The sequence below is a fragment of the Solanum tuberosum genome, unplaced genomic scaffold (assembly GCF_000226075.1).
Source record: "Solanum tuberosum cultivar DM 1-3 516 R44 unplaced genomic scaffold, SolTub_3.0 scf00265, whole genome shotgun sequence".
In the NCBI taxonomy this organism is placed as follows: Eukaryota; Viridiplantae; Streptophyta; class Magnoliopsida; order Solanales; family Solanaceae; genus Solanum; species Solanum tuberosum.
The window spans coordinates 738,223-759,793 of NW_006239189.1; the positions used below are offsets into that span (position 1 = coordinate 738,223).

Consider the following 21,571-nt stretch of genomic DNA (forward strand, 5'->3'; position numbering starts at 1 on the left):
TTGCTGTTTCTGGACCTCTCTCTTGAAGAAGAATCTTTTGGTGAGATTCAGTTAGCTGGAAGATCTAGGATTTGAACTTTATGATTTCCAAATTTACTTGTCCTGTGAATTATCGATGAATCAATCTATTACTCAATCAATGACACTCTATAAATGGCACCAGGTAATTGCGATCTCAACATTTTTCCAAAATATTTCTACAGCACCATTTTTACAAAATTATGTTTTTTTTAAAAAAAAATTCTGAACAGAGTGTAGTGCTGAATGATTCATTTCTTCTATGATGTCGTGCTGATTGAAACACGTATTTTCTATTGGAATGTATGCGTCCACCGATTTTGATGGGACCAAGTCCTCAGCACAATTACAATAACAAACAGTAAAATAAATGCTGAAAGTAAAGATTGCACAAACAACTTTACGTGGAAACCTCCTTGCTCAAGGGAGTAAAACCACGACCTGCTCTCAATAGGACTTTTCAAACTGCTTCCACTAATCTTCTCCAAGCAAAAGTAAAAGCCAGTTTACAAAATGAAGATTAGCCTGCTAATCTCCACACTAAGCAATATCTCCTATCATTTAGCTGAGCCAGAGCAAATACAACACTGCCCACTATACTAATCCTAACTGATTAATATAGACTTTAGAGTAAGAAACTAAGTTACCCTTAACCTAGTTCTTACAATGATTTACACAAGTTTGAAACGTTTCTTTCACAAGTGAAACGAATCATACATATAAGAACTATTACAAGCAAACAAAGTAACAACTGATACAGGAAGCACTTTAAGCAATCGATCAGGTCCCTGCTGTTTTTGAAGCTTGAAAAATCTCTTTTTGAATGAATAATGAATTTGTTGTTTGAGTGTTGAATATATCAACCATGAAAAGCCATTGTCCAATGTACAAACAACTACGCCCATTCTGATTGGTGAAGTACTCTGCAACTTCACCAACTTTCTGACACGAACAACTTTTACAGCTGTTCAACACTTTCACCACTGGACGAGTATTCATACTCTGCAGAGGACCAGGTCCCTGCACTTGTGAGGAGATCATCAAAACATCTAGGAGTGTTAGCACTTATCATTTTCACTGGATACAAGATTAAAGCAAGGGCAAATGACTCTTTTGGATGATATTTATAAGGCCAGATGGGGATCACTTCACTTAAAATTAAGAAGCACTGCATTTTATTGATCCTTAATTAGCAATACATTGTACAGAAGACTCATCTCAACAAAGGACAGTTACAATAGCCACATAGTCTCTTGCAAAAGCATTTGAAGAGCAATTACTGATTAAAATGCTAATGAAATTTACATATTTCCTTTTTACTTCCCAAAAGTGATATGGAAAAAGTACCTGATGTCATGTCATTAAGCCATTCGATCAGTAACATGAAGAAAGCTGCTGCTTGATCTTTTCCAATGCAGCTACAACATCAGTCATGTTCATCCTTTCAGCCGGAGATTTAGCTGTGCAATTCATGGCTAACTCCATGATAGATGACACATACTGTAACTTTTCATTTAGCTTTTGTTCATCTACTGTTAGTAAGTCGGCATCTATGATTTCATCCAGCTTATCAGGAAGTGAACTATGTACCCAGCTTTTCAAATCCAAATCGCCCGTAAACATTTCATCATTAGGTTTCTTCTTTGTAAAAGTTTCCAGCAACATGATACCATAACTATAAACATCAGACCTCTTGGATATAAGGCCTTCCAATCCATATTCTAGAAAAGAAAAATTAAAATACGTCAGCAACTGAACTTAAAAGGCGTAAATCTGATTAACTGTTAATCAAAAACTTTGTTACAAGTTAAATAAATGATTCACCTGGAGCAATGTAACCAATTGTGGCAAAGGTTGTAGTTTGAGCAATAGATTCCTCTTTTGTTAGAAGTTTTGCAATGCCAAAGTCAGTTAGGTGTCCCACCATGTCTTTGTCAAGTAAGACATTGCTAGGCTTCAGATCACAATGAATAACAGGTACAGAGTAACCATGATGGAGATATTCCAGAGCAGATGCAACATCGACCATGATATTCAATCGCTGCATTATATTTAGAGAATAATCTTGAGAATATAGCAACTTGTCTAAGCTCCCATTTGGCATGTACTCAAGTACCAATGCTTTAAAATCCAAGTTACAGCAGCTGCTAATGATCTTTGTGAGATTTCTGTGACGAAGATTCCTCAAGATTTCACATTCTCTATCAAAGGTTTGAAATGTACCTTCCATCTGCACATTAAAAACTTTGACAGCTAGTATCATCCCATCTGCCAATGTCCCTTTAAAAACAGAACCAAAACTTCCACTACCTAGCAAGTTATTTCCATCAAACCCCTGAGTTGCTCTTTGAAGTTCATAATAAGAAAATCTCTGTGGTGTTACCTCAGGCGACCACTCATCTTCACCTTTGATTACTTTACCCCGATGTCGCATCAACACGAAAATTATTGCTGAAGCAAGCCCTATTATAGAGATAACTGAAGAGACAACTACAATCCATATCATTCTTCTTTTCTTTGAATTAGAATGATTCTTTGAATTTGAATGACAAGCTGGGACATGCTTTTGAGGATTACCACACAATCCTTCATTCGACAAGAAAGACTGGTAAGGGAGATTAAGAAAAGGTCCACCACTCGGAATTTCCCCGTGTAACCTGTTGAATGAGACATTAAAGGACTGTAGTTGCTTGAGTGCCTCTAATGACTTTGGAATTACACCGGAAATATTGTTATTTGAAAGATCCAATGCTTCCAAACTTATGAGTTCCCCAAATGTCTCAGGAATAGATCCTTCAATTCTGTTATGAGCCAAAGATAGCTGGATCAATTTCTGTAAACCTCCCAATGTACCAGGAATGTTGCCTGAGATTTGGTTCCTGGAAAGATCCAGAAGTATTGTAGCCTTGAGATTTCCAACTTCTAATGGTAGAGAGCCATTGAAGAAATTAGAAGACAAGTTCAGCTTCAAAATGTCTTTGAGGTTCCATAGACTTGATGGTATGCTAGCAGTAAAGTTATTGGAATCAAGATAAATCTCCCTTAGAGAAGTCACATCTCCTAAGCAACTAGGAATACTTCCCCACATTTGGTTTTGTGAAAGGTTTAGCATGCCCAAGTTGGGTAGCTCACATAAAACAATTGGGAAAGGACCACTTATTCTGTTTGCACTAAGTGAAAACTGTTGAAGTTTTTCCAAAGAACTTATTGTCGAAGGGACAATTCCAGTAAAGTCATTTTCATCCAGCTTCAAATAAGATAAATTTCTCAAATTTCCAATTTCATTTGGAATATGGCCTTTGAGATTACAACCTATTGCCTCAAACGTTTGAAGAGAAGAAAGATTCCCTATGGATTTTGGAAGTATTGCATTTAGAGGATTGATAGACAATATCAGTTCTCTTAAGTATTTACAATTGGCCAAAGGAGTAATAAAACTCAACATTGAAGAGTCACTAGTGAAGGAGTTACCTTGCAAGTTGAGGATTTCAATAAGTCTTAAGTTTCCTAGAAAGTCAGGAATTGAACCCGTGAGTTCATTCGCACTGAGTTCGAGAACAGTAAGCTTAGACAAATTTGAGATGGAACTAGGTAAAAGACCATCAATGTTATTTGCACCTAGAAAAATTCGTTCAAGATTGGGTGACCCGCTGCCTATAGTGTTAGGAAGATTACCTGAAATGCGGTTTTGCGTGAGTGTAATAGATACAAGAGTTGAGATATTAAATATACCAATAGGGATCGACCCACTAAAATTATTGAAATCCAACTTCAGCATCAGCAACTCTTGAAGGTTACCGATTTCATCTGGAAGTACGCCTGCAGAATGAAGTAAGATTACCATTAGAAGAAGTATTGAAAGAACTAGCATTCTGAAATCCTGTGGTAAAATATTATTCCATACCCGTCAAGCTATTCATTCCAAGATCAAGTACGTTAACCATAGTCAAATTTCCAACCTCTCTTGGTAGAGGCCCTTCAAGCTTGTTGTCCCACATTGATAAAACTTGAAGTGATGAAATATTGAATATGCTTAATGGGATTGAGCCTGTTAATGCATTTTGTTCCAATCCCAATTGCTTCAAGTTATGAAGATGACCAATTTCATTGGGAATTGTGCCTGTCAAATTGTTATGCAAAATTATCGAATGAAAGTCTTAAGGAATTAAGTTGAACCAATCTCAATACCTCATTAAATAATTTAACAGACAGGTATAAGCAAAGGTGATGTAACAAATTCTCACACCAGGTCAAAACCATACATATGCTTGTTTAAGAGAGGAAAATTGAACACTTAACCTCTTGTCGAAACTGAAAATTAAAGTGAATGCATGTGCTCAGCACAAAACAATATCTTCGATTTATTACTATATATGTAGATATTGTTAAGATTGGAAGCTGCATACCTTCTAACTTGTTATTTCCGAGAGCTAATTGTTGCAGCAGTTGTAATTTCCCAAGTTCTCCTGGAATTGTTCCAATCAAGTTATTTTCCATCAACAGTAAGACTTGAAGTTGCGAGCATTCTGATATACGTCTTGGGATCTCTCCACTTAACATATTGAAATTAAGTCCAAGTTTTTGCAATCTTGGAAGACGACCACACAAATCAGATGGAAAATCACCAGTTAAACCAGCATTTCTGAGATCCAAATATTCTAGTGTAGAGATGTTGAACATAGAGAGCACATTGGAACCATTGAGTTTATTAAATCCAAAGCTCAACCATTTCAAACTCCGAAGAGCGGCTATTCCAGCTGGAATATTTCCTTCTAAATTGTTGTACCTCAGATTCAGGAATCCAAGATTCTTCATATTTGAGATAGAAGAAGGAATGAACCCACTAAAACTATTGTTTTCAAGAGACAATATTTGAAGGTCTTGAAAATCACCGAGGAATTTAGGGATTTCTCCGGTGAAGTTGTTGAAACTAAGATTAATAGCTCTCAATTTTCGCAAACGAGAAAACTCAAGTGGAAGTTCACCATGGAAATAGTTGTAGCTTAGATCAAGTGAAACAAGAAAAGAGAGGTTGCCAAGTTGTGACGGTATGGTGCCCGAAAATCCCATGTCTGAAATATTGAGTAAAGTAACTCGTTGATGACGAGAGCCACAAGTGACACCAATCCAGTTACAAACAGAGGCAGAAGAAGACCAGTTTGTTGAAAGAATTTGATAAGGGTCTGAAGTGATTTGGGATTTCAACGCGAGAAGAGAAGTTTGATCAGTTCTAAAATTCATGGCTAAGCAAGTTGCTAGAGCATGAAGAAGAACGAACAAAATTGTTAGAAGCTGAAAAGAGGGATTTTTCTCCATTAATGAAATCCTCATTTTTTTCTGAGTGAATGGGAGAAAATGTGTTCGCCGTAATTGCATAGAATATGGCGGTACATTTAAATATTTATAAAACAGGGATTCACGACACAGAAAAGGAAAGAGACAAGCTAATTCCCATTCACTTTCTTAGTTTGTGCAATATGAAATTACTATTTCAAATCAGTCTTTGAACATGCCATTTGTGATCATGTAATTATCCACACAAAAAAAAAATATCATCTGCAATTTCAAATCATGATTTCAAAAAGTTGTAAAATTTGACCCATAAGTTTATATTTTATATATAAAAAATATATGTTATTTTAAGTTTTACAAAAAAAACTCATGCTAAACGTGAAGAAATTGTTCATACCATGTGAAAGGATTATATTGAAGAATATATGATTAATTAGTTTCTACTATTGTTGACTAGTGAATTTTTATAAAATTATGTGTATTTGAAAGTTTATAAACACAAATATTTAGTTATAATAGGAATATGGAGATATGTGATTGCTCAATGTGATGTTTTAGGATATTTTGATATTTTATTTATGAACTATAGTTCGTTCATTTGGTAAAATTGTATACGACTTGAAGAAATTTTGATGGTTTTCATAATTTGTAGGGTTTAATGTTTATAATTTGAGAAATCCAAATTGTATATCCAAACAAAATTTCAACTTCATTTATATTCATATCACAATTTCATATTGTATGTTCAGTATGGTCTGAATTGTAAATGTGAAAAGGAGAATTGGGATATAGACATTGATTGCTTAAGAATCAAAACTCAACTCAAGTAGGGTCACGCACTAGGCTATGTGATCTTATTCAGATTGACTTATTTTCTGGATTTCAAGATCTACTAGATTTTATATAAATCCAGTCAACTTTTCACTTGAGTATTGAAATATACACATTTGCTTTAAGCCATTACATTCCCTTTGGTGGTGCCATCCAATTTTGACATTTTGGGTACCAAAAAGAACCCAACTTGCCAACCACGCTTATATTAATCTTCCACTAGCTTCTTCTTCTTCCATTTAATCATCGGTATCTAAAATTTACTGGTCCGACTAATTCATATTCATCTTCATACTTAGGGAGAAATATTCTCTCTCTCTTCTGTACATTTTCCTCTAAAGTTACTATCTCAACCGTTTGTATGAAAAGTAAATATGAAGGGTGTGTTTGGTACAAAAGATAATTTTTTTAATCTTTTCATGTTTAGTTAGTCAAATATTTTGAAAATGAGCTCTCTAAGGAAAGTAGGGAAAACAAGTTCTATTTTAGTGATATTCCACATTGATTCAGTTTTCTTCACCCTTCAACATGCCTCATCTTCACCTAGCTTCTATAGCCCTCATCCTCACCATTCGACACCCCTATCTCCCATATAGTATTTTTCTAAACTATACACAAATGCTTATAGGATAATGATTTTTACTTATCTAAGAAATACAAAAAAAAATAAGTAGGAAATCCACTTATTCTCTAGAGAACATTTTTCAAAAAAATATTTTCCTTCATACCAAACATACCCGAAGTATATATAAAAGATAAAAACCCTACCAACAAAAATACACATAATCATGAGTAGATGTACATATATCAAGGATATATATATTTGTATAATGTACACTCTCAGCTTTTGCATTTCACAATAGAAAAAAAACAATTTAAGAACACATTTTAGCTGTTAAATGTCAATTGAAATTCTATTGTTAGCCCCATATCAAATATTTAGCCCATGGGTCATCTAAGTACCTTTTTGTCATTTTAAACGGCTTTTACTTGTTTAATTAGGCGACAAAATGAAGGGGTTAAATTAAGGGAAAATTAAGTGGATAAACAAATATATATTAGTTAATTAGTTAATATAGCTATTCACAATTTAATTAAATTACCAATTGTCATTAACTTACAATCATAATTACTTGGCCCACGTCCAGAATTTGTATAATTCTCTCCTAATTGTATAAATTCAGAATTTGTATAATTCGATTCTTAATTGTATAAATCAAGAATTTTTCTAATTGTATAGATCCAAAATTTGTTTATGCTTACCCTAACTTGTATATAATATCGCATTGATACATTTAATTTGCATAGGTTCAAAAAAATCCTAAATGTATAAATACAGAATTTCTATATACTTACCATGTTTGTATATCATCAAGCGAATTATAAAAACAGAAATACCCATAGCAAACAAAACTATAACTATGAAACGCATTTAAGCAAACGGTAGCTAAAAGGGCTTGTCAAATTTAATATCTTTTGTTATTTATGAAATTTCCTCAATTAAGGGAAAATTAACTCATACTCTTTTGCATTTTTGCACGACGTTGACCGGTAAACTCACCGGATGTAAATCCTAATTGGCATTCCACGTCACCAAAAATGCTTAGTTGGCTATCCATGTCAGCCCCACGTCAAAGTAGCTCAGCATCATCTCAAAACTTTTTCTACCCCTATAAATAAAGAGAAAAATCAGTTGAGAAGCAAAAAATCAGTTAAAAAGAATCGTTTCCACCGAGAGAGAGAGAGAGAGAGAGAGTAATTCGTGTTTCTTCTTCATTTGGGTTGGATTTCTGCCTCTCATCAAATGATTCTCAAGGTGAGTGCTTAAATCAGAGCAATTTCTTGAAGATTTTTAGTTAAATTTGGGCGAGTACTCTACTTTCTGCATACAAAACTGTTTGATTCATTGTCTCAACCAGAAATAGAATCTCCATTTTCCTTGTATTCTGAAGAAGATGAAGAAAGGAAGACGAATTACCGATATTCCGTGTCTTCACGAAGAGATTCTTGGTGTTATTTTTTCAAGATTACCAGTTAAAACTCTGCTGCGATTGAAGTGCTCACATAAGGGCTATTGCGATCTGATTTCAAGCCCCTGGTTTATGACTCTGCATCGCAAGAGGTTTAGTTCAGACCCTGATAACCATTGTATCTTTGTTCAGACTGGGAAGATAAATCGTTTGATCCGTATACAAAATCCTGGCAACTTGATAAAGCTTAATGAACCATGTAGGACAGATTATACTGTTATAGGTTCAATCAATGGCTTGATCTGTCTAGCTACTAATATTGCTTCCCGTCAATGGATTTGCATTTGGAACCCTTCCATTAATCAATACAAGATGTTTCCTGTGCACAGTGATAACCCTGAAAAGACACGCAAATGTGATGTTAGTATGGGTTTTGGATATGAAAAAGGTTGTGATGATTACAAGGTCATCAGGGTTCTAAGCTATAAAACAGGTTGGCCATTGACTATACTTGAGATTTACTCAACAAATTCGGACTCTTGGAAAGAAGTGAAGTCTGATAGTCGCTTAATTAAATTGAATACCTGCTTCTGTAATGTAATTGTTGAAGGGCTTCCTTACTGGGTTGCCAAGGACTTGGATGGAAGTACTGTTCTTGCCTCGTTTGTTTGGAGTATAGAGAAGTTCTTCATAATTCCTTTACCGGAAGAAGTGATAACTAAATCTCAAACTTTTGTGGCCACGAACTATCATGGGTCATTTGCATTGCTTGCATACTCTTCACCCAGCAAATTCAAGGCGTGTATTGACGTTTGGGAGATTGAACTTGATATCTCTGCAGAGGAGTGTGACTGGAAAAAGAAGGACACCTTTCACACGGATTTTGGCTTTTCAATGCATTGGGGTCTTACTGGTGGAGGTATAGTAGTTGAAAATGCTCCAAACATGCCGTTCTTGTTCAACGTGACAACAAAACAGAGGTGGGAAATGGGAATAAATCCTATTCTTTCACTTTCCAACTATACTGAGAGCCTTGTATCAATTAAGGGGTTCAGGCGTGTCCGCAATCAACTGAAAAGGAAGAGGAAGGCTTCAAATCCAGTAAGAGCAAGATTGAGCTAACAGACACATAGCTGAACTGAAGTAAATGTAGCGATTCCAACATATTATATTCTACTTTTCCTTGTCTGTGTTTCATAAACATTCCTATGATAGTTCTGTATCGGATCTGTCATAAACTTAGGCATTTAAATGTTTAGTAATTGGCCTCATTATGGTCCAAGATATGTACTTTAAGTTGCTATCTGTAGTAAGAAAACTAGCCTCATTTGTCACAATTGTTGATATACAACATGGTGGAATCTCCAAATAATATAGATACCTTTTAATGCAACTTTTTCTGCTTTATCAAAAGAGAACTGTATTTTATGGAGTATTGAATTGCATCTCCTGAGTTTAGTGTTCTACTTCTTTGAGTAAGATAGGCGAAACAATTTCGACCATTAAAACGTGTAGTGTGCAATTGGCATCTCGGTGTATCTGTAATCATACTCAGTATTTTTTGAACTCAAGGCCATATTAACTCATACAGAGGAAGAAACGATTCCAACATTCTTTGACTATATGCACTTTCTTGCAGGGTCCTGTCATCTAGTTTCTGATCAGATATTACTCTGGAACTAATATGCATACCTAAAAATTATTTACTGGGATGTAATTTATAAATATTTCTTAAAGTTTTTCATACTAGTTTTTATCTTTCAACACATTATTTCAAGTTTGAACTTAGAAATTTAAATTGTCCAGTAAGTTTATAACTCATAGATATTAGTAACTCAAATAAAGCCAATATCAAAATCATTACAATGCGATTTTAATATGGCTTATATGTACTGCATGCATGCTCAAAACTAGTGTATAAATACAAATATATAAGATACCTCAGCGGCATCTCAAGACTTTCCACCCTATAAATAGAGAAAAAGAAAGAGAAAGTTCAATTAAAAAATGAATCATTCCCATCGGAGAGATAGAGTTTCTTCTCAGCGCGCTGCTGCATTTCACAATAGGAAAAACATTTTTTTTTTAAAGAACACATTTTTGCTGTTAAATGTCAATTGAAATTCTATTGTTCGCCCCATATCAAATATTTTGGCCCAGGGGTTATTTGAGCTTTTTTTTTTGTCATTTTAAACGGGTTTTACTTGTTTAATTAGGTGACAAAATGAAGGGCAAAGAATTAAGGGAAAATTATGCGGATAAACAAGCATATACTAGTTAATTAGTCAATATTGCTACTATTTAATTAAATTACCAATTGCCACTAACTTACAATCATAATTACATGGCCCACGTCCAGAATTTGTATAATTCGGCTTCTAATTGTATAAATTCAGAATTTGTATAATTCGATTCTTAATTGTATAAATCCAAAAAAATTCTAATGTTATAGATCCAAAATTTGTATATGCTTACCCAACTTGTATATAATTATCCTATTGATACATTTAATTTGTATAATTTTTAAAAATTTCCTAAATGTATAAATACAGAATTATGTATATTAGCAAGCAAATTATACAAACGAAAATACTCATAGCAAATAAAACTATAACTATGAGCCGAGAATCCTAATTATCATTCCACATCATCAAAAATGCTTAGTTGGCTTTCCACGTCAAAGTAGCTCAGCATCATCTCAAAACTTTTTCTACCCCTATAAATAAAGAGAAAAATCAGTTGAGAAGCAAAAAATCAGTTACAAAGAAACGTTTCCACTGGAGAGAGAGTGTTTCTTCTTCATTTGGGTTGGATTTCTGCCTCTCATCAAATGATTCTCAAGGTGAGTGCTTAAATCACAGCAATTTCTTGAAGATCTTCAGTTAAATTTGGGTCAGTACTCTACTTTCTGCTTACGAAACTGTTTGATTCATTGTCTCAACCAGAAATAGAATCTCCATTTTCCTTGTATTCTGAAGAAGATGAAGAAAGCAAGGCAAATTACCGATATTCCGTGTCTTGACGATGAGATTCTTGGGGTTATTTTTTCAAGATTACCAGTTAAAACTCTGCTGCGATTGAAGTGCTTAAGTAAGCGCTATTGCAATTTGATTTCAAGCCCCTGGTTTATCACTCTGCATCGAAAGAGGTTTAGTTCAGACCCTGATAACCATTGTATCTTTGTTCAGACTGGGAAGATAAATCGTTTGATCCGTACACAAAATCCTGGCAACTTGATAAAGCTTAATGAACCCTGTAGGACCAATTATACTGTTATAGGTTCAATCAATGGCTTGATCTGTCTAGTTACTAATATTGCTTCCCGTCAAATGATTTGCCTATGGAACCCTTCCATAAATCAATACAAGATGTTCCCTGTGCACAGTGAGAACCCTAAAAAGACACGCAAATGTGATGTTAGTATGGGTTTTGGATATGAAAAAGGCTCTGATGATTACAAGGTCCTGAGGCTTCTAAGCTATAAAACAGGTCGGCCATTGACTATAGTCGAGATTTACTCAACCAATTCGGACTCTTGGAAAGAAGTGAAGTCTAATAGTCGCTTAAAAATGAATACCTGCTTCTGTAATGTAATTGTTGAAGGGCTTACTTACTGGGTTGCCAAGGACTTGGATGGAAGTACTGTTCTTGCCCCGTTTGTTTGGAGTATAGAGAAGTTCTTCATAATTCCTTTACCGAAAGAAGTGATAACTAAATCTCAAAGTTTTAAGGCCACGAACTATCATGGGTCATTTGCATTGCTTGCATACTCTTCACGCAGAAAATTCAAGGCGCGTCTTGACATTTGGGTGGTTGAACTTGATATCTCTGCAGAGGAGTTTAAATGGAAAAAGAAGTTCACCTTTCACATGGATTTTGGCTTTTCAATGCATTGGGGTCTTACTGGTGGAGATATAGTAGTTGAAAATGCTCCACACATGCCGTACTTGTTCAACCTGACAACAAAACAAATGTGGGCAATGGGAATAAATCCTATTCTTTCACTTTTCAACTATACTGAGAGTCTTGTATCAATTAATGGTTTCAAGCATGTCCGCAATCAACTGAAAAGGAGGAGGAAGGCTTCAAATCCAGTAAGAGCAAGATTGAGCTAACAGGCACATAACTGAACTGAAGTAAATGTAGCAATTCCAACATATTATATTCTACTTTTCCTTGTTTGTGTTTCATAAACATTCCTATGATAGTTCTGTATCGAATCTGTCATAAACTTAGGCATTTAAATGTTCAGTAACTGGCCTCATTATGGTCCAAGATATGTACTTTGAATTGCTATCTGTAGTAAGAAAACTAGCCTCATTTTGTCACAGTTGTTGATATACAACATGGTGGAATCTCCAAATAATATAGCTAGATCCCTTTTAATGCAACTTTTTCTACTTTATAATGAGAAGAGAACTACTATTTTATATTGAATTGCATCTACTGAGTTAAGTGTTTTGCTTCTTTGAGCAAGATAGGCGAAACAATTTTGACCTGTAAAACGCGTAGTGTGCCAAGTGACATCTCGGTGTATCTGTAATCTGACTTAGTTTTTATTGAACTCAAGGCCATATTAACTCATAAAGAAGAATAAAATGACCCCAAGATTCTTTGACTAATATGCACTTTCTCATTAATTAAGTCTAAAATAATCTATTAACAATGCACTTACCTAATTTAGTCCCTTAACTATCCAAAACCTTATCAGGTTTAGTTCTTTAACTTTACACTTACCGGTGTCCTTTAGTTAAGAGGACATAAATTTGAGATAGTTAATGGACCAAACCTAATAAAATTTGAGATAGTTAAATAATTAAATCCGATAAATGTATATTATAAGAGACTATTTTAGATCTACTCCAATAGTTTATGGACCATTTGTGACATTTAGTTGTATAATATACATTCTCAGCTAGCTGTTGCATTTCACAATAAAATTTTCACATATACATAAATACGCCATTTAACTTGTCTTCAATTCAAATTTATGTCCTCTAACTTTGAGTGTGCACAAGTAGACAATTAATCTTGTATAAATTGAATAAATAAACATACGCATCCTACGTGACATCCTACATGACGATTTGAGTCTCACGGGTGTCCTACGTATATTATGTCATGTAACTTATATGTCTATTTATTTAATTTTATACAAGCTTAAGAATCTATTTATGCAAATTCAAAGTTAGAGAGGGTAAATATGAAGTGAGGCAAAATGTAGGGGCATTTCACGTCATTAAATATGCTTAGTTGGCTTTACATGTCAGCCCCCACATCAAAGTTGCTCAACTTTTTTCACCCCTATAAATAAAGTAAAAGAAAGAGAAAAATCAGTTCAATAGAATCGTTTCCACTGGAAAGAGAGTGTTTCTTCTTCATTTGGGTTGGGTTTCTGCCTCTCATCAAATGATTCTCAGGTGAGTGCTTAAATCACAGCAATTTCTTGAAGATTTTTAGTTAAATTTGGGCGGGTACTCTACTTTCTGCATACAAAACTGTTTGATTCATTGTCTCAACCATAGTCAGAATCTCCATTTTCCTTATAATCTGAAGAAGATGAAGAATGCAAGACGAATTACTGATAATCCGTATCTTGTCAATGAAATTCTTGAGGGTATTTTTTTAAGATTACCAGTTAAAACTCTGCTGCGATTGAAGTGCATATGTAAGCGCTATTGCGATCTGATTTCAAGCCCCTGGTTTATCACTCTGCATCGAAAGATCTTTAATTCAGAACCTTATAACCATTGTATCCTTGTCCAGACTGGGGAGATAAATCGTTTGATCCGTATACGAAATCCTGGCTGCCTGATAAAGATTAATGAACCCTGTACGTCTAATTATACTGTTGTAGGTTCAATCAATGGCTTGGTCTGTCTAGTTACTACTACTGGTTCCCGTAAATTGATTTGCCTATGGAATCCTTCCATAAATCAATTCAAGATGTTCCCTCCTATGAGGCGTCAAATGACACGCTACATTGATGTTAGTATGGGTTTTGGATATGAAAAAGATTCTGATGATTACAAGGTCATGAGGGTTCTAAGCTATAAAACAGTTTGGCCACCTACTACACTTCTTGAGGTTTACTCAACCAAATTGGAATCTTGGACAGTACGGAAGTTTGATGTTCACTTAAAAATGAGTACCTGCCGCTGTGATGTAATTGTTGAAGGGTTTACTTACTGGGTTGCCAAAGACTTGGATGGAAGTACTGTTCTTGTCTCATTTGATTTGAGTAGTGATGATCTCAGATTAATTCCAGTACGGGAAAGTTTGATAACTGAATCTCAAAGTTTTGAGGCCACGAACTATCTTGGGTCATTTGCATTGCTTGTATACTCTTCACCCAGTGAATTCAAGGCGTGTCTTGAGGTTTGGATGGTTGAAGATGTCTCTGCAGAGGCGTATGGATGGCAAAAGAAGTTCACCTTTCGCATGGATTTTGAGTTTTCAAGGCATTGGGGTCTTACTGGTGGAGATATAGTAGTTAAAAATGCTCCAAACATGCCGTTCTTGTTCAATCTGACAACAAAACAAATGAGTGTAATAGGAATAAATCCTATTCTTTCACTTTTCAACTATACCGAGAGCCTTGTATCAATTGAGGGTTTCAAGCGTATCCGCAATCAACAGAAGGTGAGAAGGAGGAGGAATGATTCACTTCCACAGAAGAATCAGCAAGACAGAGCTAACAGGCACATAGCTGAACTTAGGGATTTAAATGTGTAGTAACTGGCCTCGATATGGTCCAAGATATGTACTTTGAGTTGCTATCTGTTGTAAGAAAATTAGCCAGTTTAATGTGCATTTGTCACAATTGTTGATATACAACATGGTGGAATCACCAAATAATATAGATACCTTTTAATGCAATTTTTTCTGCTTCATCAGAAGAGAACTATTTTATATTGAATTACATCTTCTGAGTTTAGTGTTTTACTTCTTTGAGTAAGATAGGCGAAACAATTTTGACCAGTAAAATGTGTAGTGTGCCAAGTGGCATCTCGGTGTATCTGTAATCACACTTAGTATTTTTTGAACTCAAGGCCATATTAACTCATACAAAAGAAGAAATGACACCAAGATTCTTTGATTAATATGCACTTTCTTGCAGGGTCCTGGCATCTAGTTTCTGATCAGATATTACATTGGATGCAGTTGTTTTTGCCCCCCTTTAACAATATGTTTTTTGCTTCAGATTCGAGGGTTGCTCGAAAGGTCAAACCAAAGTAAAAGCTAATAAGACAACACAGGAGGCTCTAAGAATGGAGCCTCGAGTGTATCTCCACGAATGTGTTTGTCCTTCATAAAGTGTGGGCCAGGGGCATATAACCATTGTCAAAATGGAACTTTTGTACATCAAAATATTTGAAAGATATACAAAAAATTTACTGTAAAAAATAGACTTGTTTAAATCTCGAAATTCGAAATGTGTCATATAAATTGAGATGAATTGAGTATTAGGTAACATATGCATCTAATTACATAAGAATGTGACTCTTTATACGTTTTGACTGCCAAACTAATGTTGATTATACAAGTTTTGCAGATTGAGAGAATATTTAATCATTTGTCATTCGACAAAGAAGTCATTTAAATAGACCGATTGTTCATCATTTTTAACTTGTATTTTTGTAAGCTTAAAAATTTGGAATACTCATTACAATGCGTTTTTAATATGGCTTAGAGAGAGTGTTTCTTCAATCAATTTTGCTTGAGCCCAACTTAAATCAGCATTCAAGGCAATTTCTTAAAGATTTGGGCCACTGTATTTTCTGCATACAAACTGTTTGATTGATTGTCTCAAACAAATAAAGGCAAAAATATTCATTACCCCTGAACTTGAAGCTTTTTATTCGGTGTACACCTAAACTATATTTCGTTTTAATTATCCCCGAACTTGTTTATTCCTCCATCGCGTACACCTTTATTGTCCACCTGACGTAGAAATTGACAACACACTCTACTAGGCGCGTGAGGAAGTGATTTTTTGCCACATCATAAAGCTACAATGGTAAAACAACGTAAAATCTCCATTTTTCTTTAATATTTGGCATATTTTAAACGAAAAATAGGGCAAAATGTAAATGAAAAGTAAAGGAAACAAAGATTAACACTTACTTGGTAAGAATTTCAGACAAATTTGAAATTTAATCGACCAACTTCATGTCTAGAAAAAGCCAAATCCCGAAGGAGTTCCGCAAAATCAACCCGTATTCAAAAATAACTTTTAAACAATGAATTTTAAATTTAAGAAAAACTATCCAATGAATAAATGATATGTAGCATTTTACCTAATTATTTTAACTATTTTAAAATCTATTTTGCAACAAGCTATCCCCTTCCCTGCAACCCATCTTCTTCAAGATACTTTTGTAGAAACAATCCCAATCTCCACCGATTTTTTTTAATCCAAAATTAATTTGTTTTATTCCCAACAATGAAAGTCTTGTGCTGGCATTTAATCTGAGTTCTCCAGTACTAAATATTAATTTCTTGAAGATTTTCGGGTTTAGTCCGAAAGTTTTAGTGAGAAGCTTAGTCCAAAAGTTTTAGGTGAGAAGCCTAGGTGAGAAGGTGAGAAGGTTTGATATTTATTTTTTGTCATATTAATTTATTTAGGTGGCTATTATTTATCCAGGTGGAAATCCACATCATCACTTTTGCCAGCTATCGCGCGCGTGTAGTCACAATAGGAGCAGGTGGACAAAAAAGGTGTACGTGATGGAGGAATAAACAAGTTCGAAGGTAATTAAAACGGAATATAGTTTAAATATACACCAAATAAAAAGCTTCAAATTTAGGAGGGTAATTAATACTTTTGCCATAAATAAAAGATGTAAATGAATCAAATAAATAATTGGCATGGAATTTTGTGTATTAGACAAGCAATCAATGTATTCAATGATGGTGCTTTCATGCACCTTCCAATCAAGTGGAGAGTCGTTAAGAGTGAGCTGGATTGCAATCTAGATAATTAACATTTCTAATTAATCCATTATTCTCTTTATAACCACATTAAATAAAAATGAATCCTAATTTCTTTACCTCTTACTCGGTCTCTTGAGAAATAAAAAATAAGAAAAATATAAGTTGCCTTTAAGTAACTTCTTATATTTATATGTCTTATCTATCAACATCAAAATTAATAGTGGAGGAACTTTCAAAAAGAATTAACTTAAGAGCAATATGAAACGGAGGAAGTAATTGCTATTACTGTTTTCGCATTTAGCTGAAAAACAGGTATAGTATATTCCTTTTCATCTTTCTATACCAGCTTTGAGACAGCTTGGAGTAGCAAGATATTGCAAACACCAAAGATTACTGTTTGGGATAAAATAAATTATATTCTCCCACGGACAATTGTATGTTGCATTTTATATAGGATAATAGGAATGTCCACGATAAGAGTTTTTGTGATGTGAGGACCAACCCAAAAAGTCAATATATTACATGTTTGCATGTAATAACACAAGAATGTGACTCATTATACATTTTGACTATCAAACTTAAGTTGATTGTTCAAGTTTTGCAGCTTTAGAAAATATTTTATCATTTGTTGTTCAACAAAAAAAAAATCACTGGAATGGACTGATACTTAACTTGTATTTTTCCGTTTAAAAGTTTGGGGTATTCATTACAATCTGTTTTAATAATATATATATATATATATATATTTATTTTTTTTGCTTGACTTGGATACACGTCCAAAATTAGCACATATAACAAATACATAAGCTTTTATTAATTATATCAACACGGATTCTGATGCAGTGGGTCTGCTTTATCATTAACCAGAGATTTCATGTTGGGAGTGCCACCCCCAAATAGATCCTGCAATATGCGATCCTTATTTAGTTGGGACTCCAATACGAGTTCCGAAAGATGGGTGGAAACAGGAAAAAAATAAAACCTTCTTAATGTAGTGGAAAATGTGGTTCGAAATTTAGGTTGAGTGATAGGCTCAGTTCCTAGTTGCATGCAGTAAAGGTGGTCCAAATTCAATAGGTTTCAGTTCCCAGTTGCTGCATCTTGAATTTAAATGTGGATGTGGATGTGGGTTTGTTCAAACTTTAATGGCTTAAGTCATATGTGGTTTCTTAAAGTTGTCCGCATAATTCATTTTGACATCTTAACTAAGGCTAGTACCTATTGAATACCTAAAATATTAAAAAATGTGTATCTATTAAGCACAAAATACTGATGTGACAAAAAATGTGTTCTTCACTTTCCATGAGCGCGTGAAGATACCCAAATAACATTTTCCTTTTTCTTTTTTCTGAAAAAATACATTTTTTTTGCTTTATTTGACCCTTAACATTAATTAATAAAGAAACCAAAAAAAATAATTAACTACAATTAAAACAAAAAAAAAAAAACACGTCTTCTTTTCAGGATGATGCCTCAACGATTTCCATCCAACATCATTCCACCATCTCTGTACTTACTAGTTACCTCTCATGCCACCCCACCCCTCCAACTTTCTCTCACCCTCTCCAATTATTCTTCTGTTTTTTCTTCTTTTTTCAAATTTCAAATATTTCGGCGAAGCTCCATTTATTCCGATGTAAGAAAACTGTATCAATTCTTTTTCCGGTAAAAAATGTTATTATTTCTTGTAACTGTGATAAATGTTTATTAATCGAAAGAAAGTGATGGCAATGGTAGGAGGTGCTGCTGATGCCGATGAAAGGGAATGAAAGAGTGGGGCGATGATTTATTTGTGTGTCGGCGTCGACTGGAAGGGCAAACAGTCTCAACGACGGGAGGGTGGGGGCGTTAATTAAAAGTGTTAATTTTTATTTTCTAAAAATACTTTTTGGAATATTTATATAGTTTTTAAAAAAAATTGAATTCAACCGCCACGTGTCATTATTTTATCGGTACACCTATTATATATTTGCGTTTGAGCTACACGCAATTTTGTTTTTCAACTGATTATCCTTTTGTGTCTAATAGATATAAATTTCTTAAGGTTAAAGTGTTCAATAGGTACTAGACCTAATTGACTAAATGAATTATACGGACAACTTTAAGGGGACGCAGATGACTTAAGCCGAGTTTAATAGTCAAAGTGATATTTTTTTAGACCAAAATGATACGTATGCTTTAATGATGGGATAGCACGGTAGTATGGCGCTCATAAAGATGGACAGTCAGTATGAATTTAATACTCCCTCGGTATTTTTTTTATTTGTTAAATTTTGATTTGACACACTTATTAAGGGAATATTGATTGGTATAGCAAATTTACCAATTTACCTCTTTTAATTGATAGGTTCTCAAATATATTTATTCACTATATTTTTGAAAGACATTAACTCAATGTTAATAAACTGAAAAAAATAATAGAAAAATAAAATAAAATTATCCTTTCTTAATTTATTAAAAATAACAGATAAATGTAAATAAGGGCGGAGGGAGTAGATTTTTGGTGAAGTCAAACCGCCAAAATATGTATAGAAAATTTACAACTACTTATCTATACATAGATAGTCCCAATACGAGCTACCCTCTGACTTTCATAGCAACTTTCTATTTATAGCTAAATGCTGCCTGAATACTTATTTCCTTATTTTTATGTGCAATCACATGGAGAAAGCCTACTCTTTCTTTCTTTCACTTCTACTCTTGCATCTCTACTTGTTAGAAACATGCATTAGCAAAAACATAGTAATTAACACAGATCAATCAGTTCTACTTGCATTGAAAGCCAGTTTTACTCTAAGCTCTTCTCATCCCTTAACTCAAAATTGGTCTTCTCAAGCTTCAGTTTGTGATTGGATTGGAGTCACTTGCGGTTCTCGTCACCATAGGGTGATTGCACTAAATATATCCAACATGAACATTTTTGGAAACAATATTCCTCCACATTTGGGAAACCTCTCTTTTCTCGTTTCTCTCGATCTAAGCAAAAACTATTTACATGGAGACATCCCGCAAGATTTGTCTCGTTTAAATCGATTGAAGGTGATGGATCTCGGTTACAATAATTTCAGCGGAGAGATTCCAATGTGGTTCGGTTTCAATTCTGGTTTTATTTCAAAGTTAGAAACTCTGAGTGTGAGAAACAATCTCCTTCAAGGCGGTATCCCCAAGGAGATTGGGAACCTTGAGAATCTTAAGGACTTGATTTTATTCGAAAATCAACTTACTGGCTCTATTCCACTCTCCATTTTCAACATTTCCTCCTTGGAACTTTTAGGTCTCTCAGGTAATCAATTAACAGGGAGTCTTCCTGTAGATATATGTCGCCGTCTTGGAAGAATAAAGAGAATATCATTAGTTTCAAACCATTTGAGTGGTTACATTCCATCAGGTTTGTCTAACTGCACAGAATTGTCCGAATTGTCATTGGCATACAATAACTTCAGTGGAAACATTCCACCAGAAATTATCAACTTGGAGAGGCTTGAGCTCTTAAGCCTTGGGGGAAACAACTTGCAAGGTATTTATTAAGGGTGTGCTAACTGTTACGTCAATAATGGGCAAGTAAAAATGCATGGAGAGGGTACTTCTCTCAATTTGAATAACATTTAATATTTTAGCGCGCTCATAATAATTGACCATGCCCTAGCCTATTCTATTAACAACAATAATACTCTCTCCATCCCATTTGGCCAAATGCATAAAAAACACCCTTGTTCCGTTTTAACTCTCAAAAATAATTTGCAGGCACAATTCCAGCAAAGATTGGTAATTTACGAAAGTTGCAGCAATTAAATTTGGAGAACAATCACATTGTGGGTTCAATACCGCGCACTATCTCCAACTTATCATCACTATGGTGGCTTAATTTGAATACCAACAGTTTATCAGGTAATTTTCAAGCAATGTAGGTTTGTTTGGTTATCCAGATCACTATTACTCCTCCATCATGCGTAGAATTTGGCTGATTAATTTTTGATATATGAACGAATGCAATCAAGCATAATCTTCCTGAAAGTTGGAACAAGATTTAAAGAAATAGCATTGATCTGGATGTTTTTTCTCTGTATTATGTGGCAGGTGTTATACCAAGAGAGATTGGGAATCTTCAGAAATTGAAGGTACTTTATTTGCAATTTAATCGATTAAGTGTTACCAATTTGGGTGCAACAGCCACGTAATACTTCAGTCACATGGCAGATACCACGTCAGTGCTGAGCTGGAAGGTCACACACCATTAGCATGACTACTATTTTGGCGGGAAAAGTAGTTAGAATCAGTTCCTATGCTCATTTCTAGTATTCATTATAATTCTCCTTGTATTTTCCTTTAATTCTGATTAAGTAGTATTAATAGGAGTGGATAGTACTTGTAAGGCATAATTTGAATGTGATAGCTCAATATAACTTTCATTTCCCCTCTCATTCTCTCTCAATTTCTCCCCTGTTCTTCATCCTTCTCTTCATTCTTCTTCTTTCTTCTTCTTATCTGCATTTCACACCCTTGATACCTTCATTTTGGTATCA

General features: G+C 34.4%; 5 protein-coding genes across 6 annotated transcripts; 4 read left to right on the forward strand and 1 right to left on the reverse strand.

Moving 5' to 3' along the window:
* Positions 1-465: 465 nt before the first annotated feature.
* On the reverse strand, positions 466-5,519 carry LOC102585186 (probable LRR receptor-like serine/threonine-protein kinase At3g47570). Of its 2 annotated transcripts, XM_015313795.1 has the most exons (5): positions 4,425-5,519; positions 3,923-4,138; positions 1,843-3,837; positions 1,366-1,739; positions 466-1,038 (listed from the first exon to the last, which is right to left on the reverse strand). In XM_015313795.1, exons 1-4 carry the CDS (start codon positions 5,392-5,394, stop codon positions 1,393-1,395), a joined length of 3,528 nt encoding a protein of 1,175 aa, XP_015169281.1. In that variant the 5' UTR covers positions 5,395-5,519; the 3' UTR covers positions 466-1,038; positions 1,366-1,392. The 2 variants fall into 2 exon arrangements, with proteins under 2 accessions (XP_015169281.1, XP_006358149.2); XM_006358087.2 differs by lacking the exon at positions 466-1,038 and having other exon boundaries at positions 1,171-1,739.
* Positions 5,520-8,043: 2,524 nt separating this feature from the next.
* On the forward strand, positions 8,044-9,351 carry LOC107062770 (F-box/kelch-repeat protein At3g23880-like). The gene has a single exon (XM_015313777.1). The coding sequence runs from the start codon at positions 8,097-8,099 to the stop codon at positions 9,231-9,233; it is 1,137 nt and encodes a 378-aa protein (XP_015169263.1). The 5' UTR covers positions 8,044-8,096; the 3' UTR covers positions 9,234-9,351.
* Positions 9,352-11,092: 1,741 nt separating this feature from the next.
* On the forward strand, positions 11,093-12,226 carry LOC107062760 (F-box/kelch-repeat protein At3g17530-like). The gene has a single exon (XM_015313752.1). It carries the CDS (start codon positions 11,093-11,095, stop codon positions 12,224-12,226), a length of 1,134 nt encoding a protein of 377 aa, XP_015169238.1.
* A 1,444-nt stretch (positions 12,227-13,670) lies between these two features.
* On the forward strand, positions 13,671-14,846 carry LOC107062761 (F-box/kelch-repeat protein At3g23880-like). The gene has a single exon (XM_015313753.1). The coding sequence runs from the start codon at positions 13,671-13,673 to the stop codon at positions 14,844-14,846; it is 1,176 nt and encodes a 391-aa protein (XP_015169239.1).
* A 4,863-nt stretch (positions 14,847-19,709) lies between these two features.
* On the forward strand, positions 19,710-20,576 carry LOC107062762 (probable leucine-rich repeat receptor-like protein kinase At2g33170). The gene has a single exon (XM_015313755.1). It carries the CDS (start codon positions 19,710-19,712, stop codon positions 20,574-20,576), a length of 867 nt encoding a protein of 288 aa, XP_015169241.1.
* Positions 20,577-21,571: the final 995 nt, after the last annotated feature.

Excerpts from the sequence above, each read along its gene's own strand:
- LOC102585186 (XM_015313795.1), bottom strand. The coding sequence starts at position 5,394 with ATGCAATTACGGCGAACACATTTTCTCCCATTCACTCAGAAAAAAATG. Across the intron at positions 4,139-4,424 it reads CGGAAATAACAAGTTAGAAG|GCACAATTCCCAATGAAATT; the intron begins GTATGCAGCTTC and ends ACAATTTGACAG. Across the intron at positions 3,838-3,922 it reads TGGAATGAATAGCTTGACGG|GCGTACTTCCAGATGAAATC; the intron begins GTATGGAATAAT and ends TTCATTCTGCAG.
- LOC107062770 (XM_015313777.1), top strand. The coding sequence starts at position 8,097 with ATGAAGAAAGGAAGACGAATTACCGATATTCCGTGTCTTCACGAAGAG.
- LOC107062760 (XM_015313752.1), top strand. The coding sequence starts at position 11,093 with ATGAAGAAAGCAAGGCAAATTACCGATATTCCGTGTCTTGACGATGAG.
- LOC107062761 (XM_015313753.1), top strand. The coding sequence starts at position 13,671 with ATGAAGAATGCAAGACGAATTACTGATAATCCGTATCTTGTCAATGAA.
- LOC107062762 (XM_015313755.1), top strand. The coding sequence starts at position 19,710 with ATGGAGAAAGCCTACTCTTTCTTTCTTTCACTTCTACTCTTGCATCTC.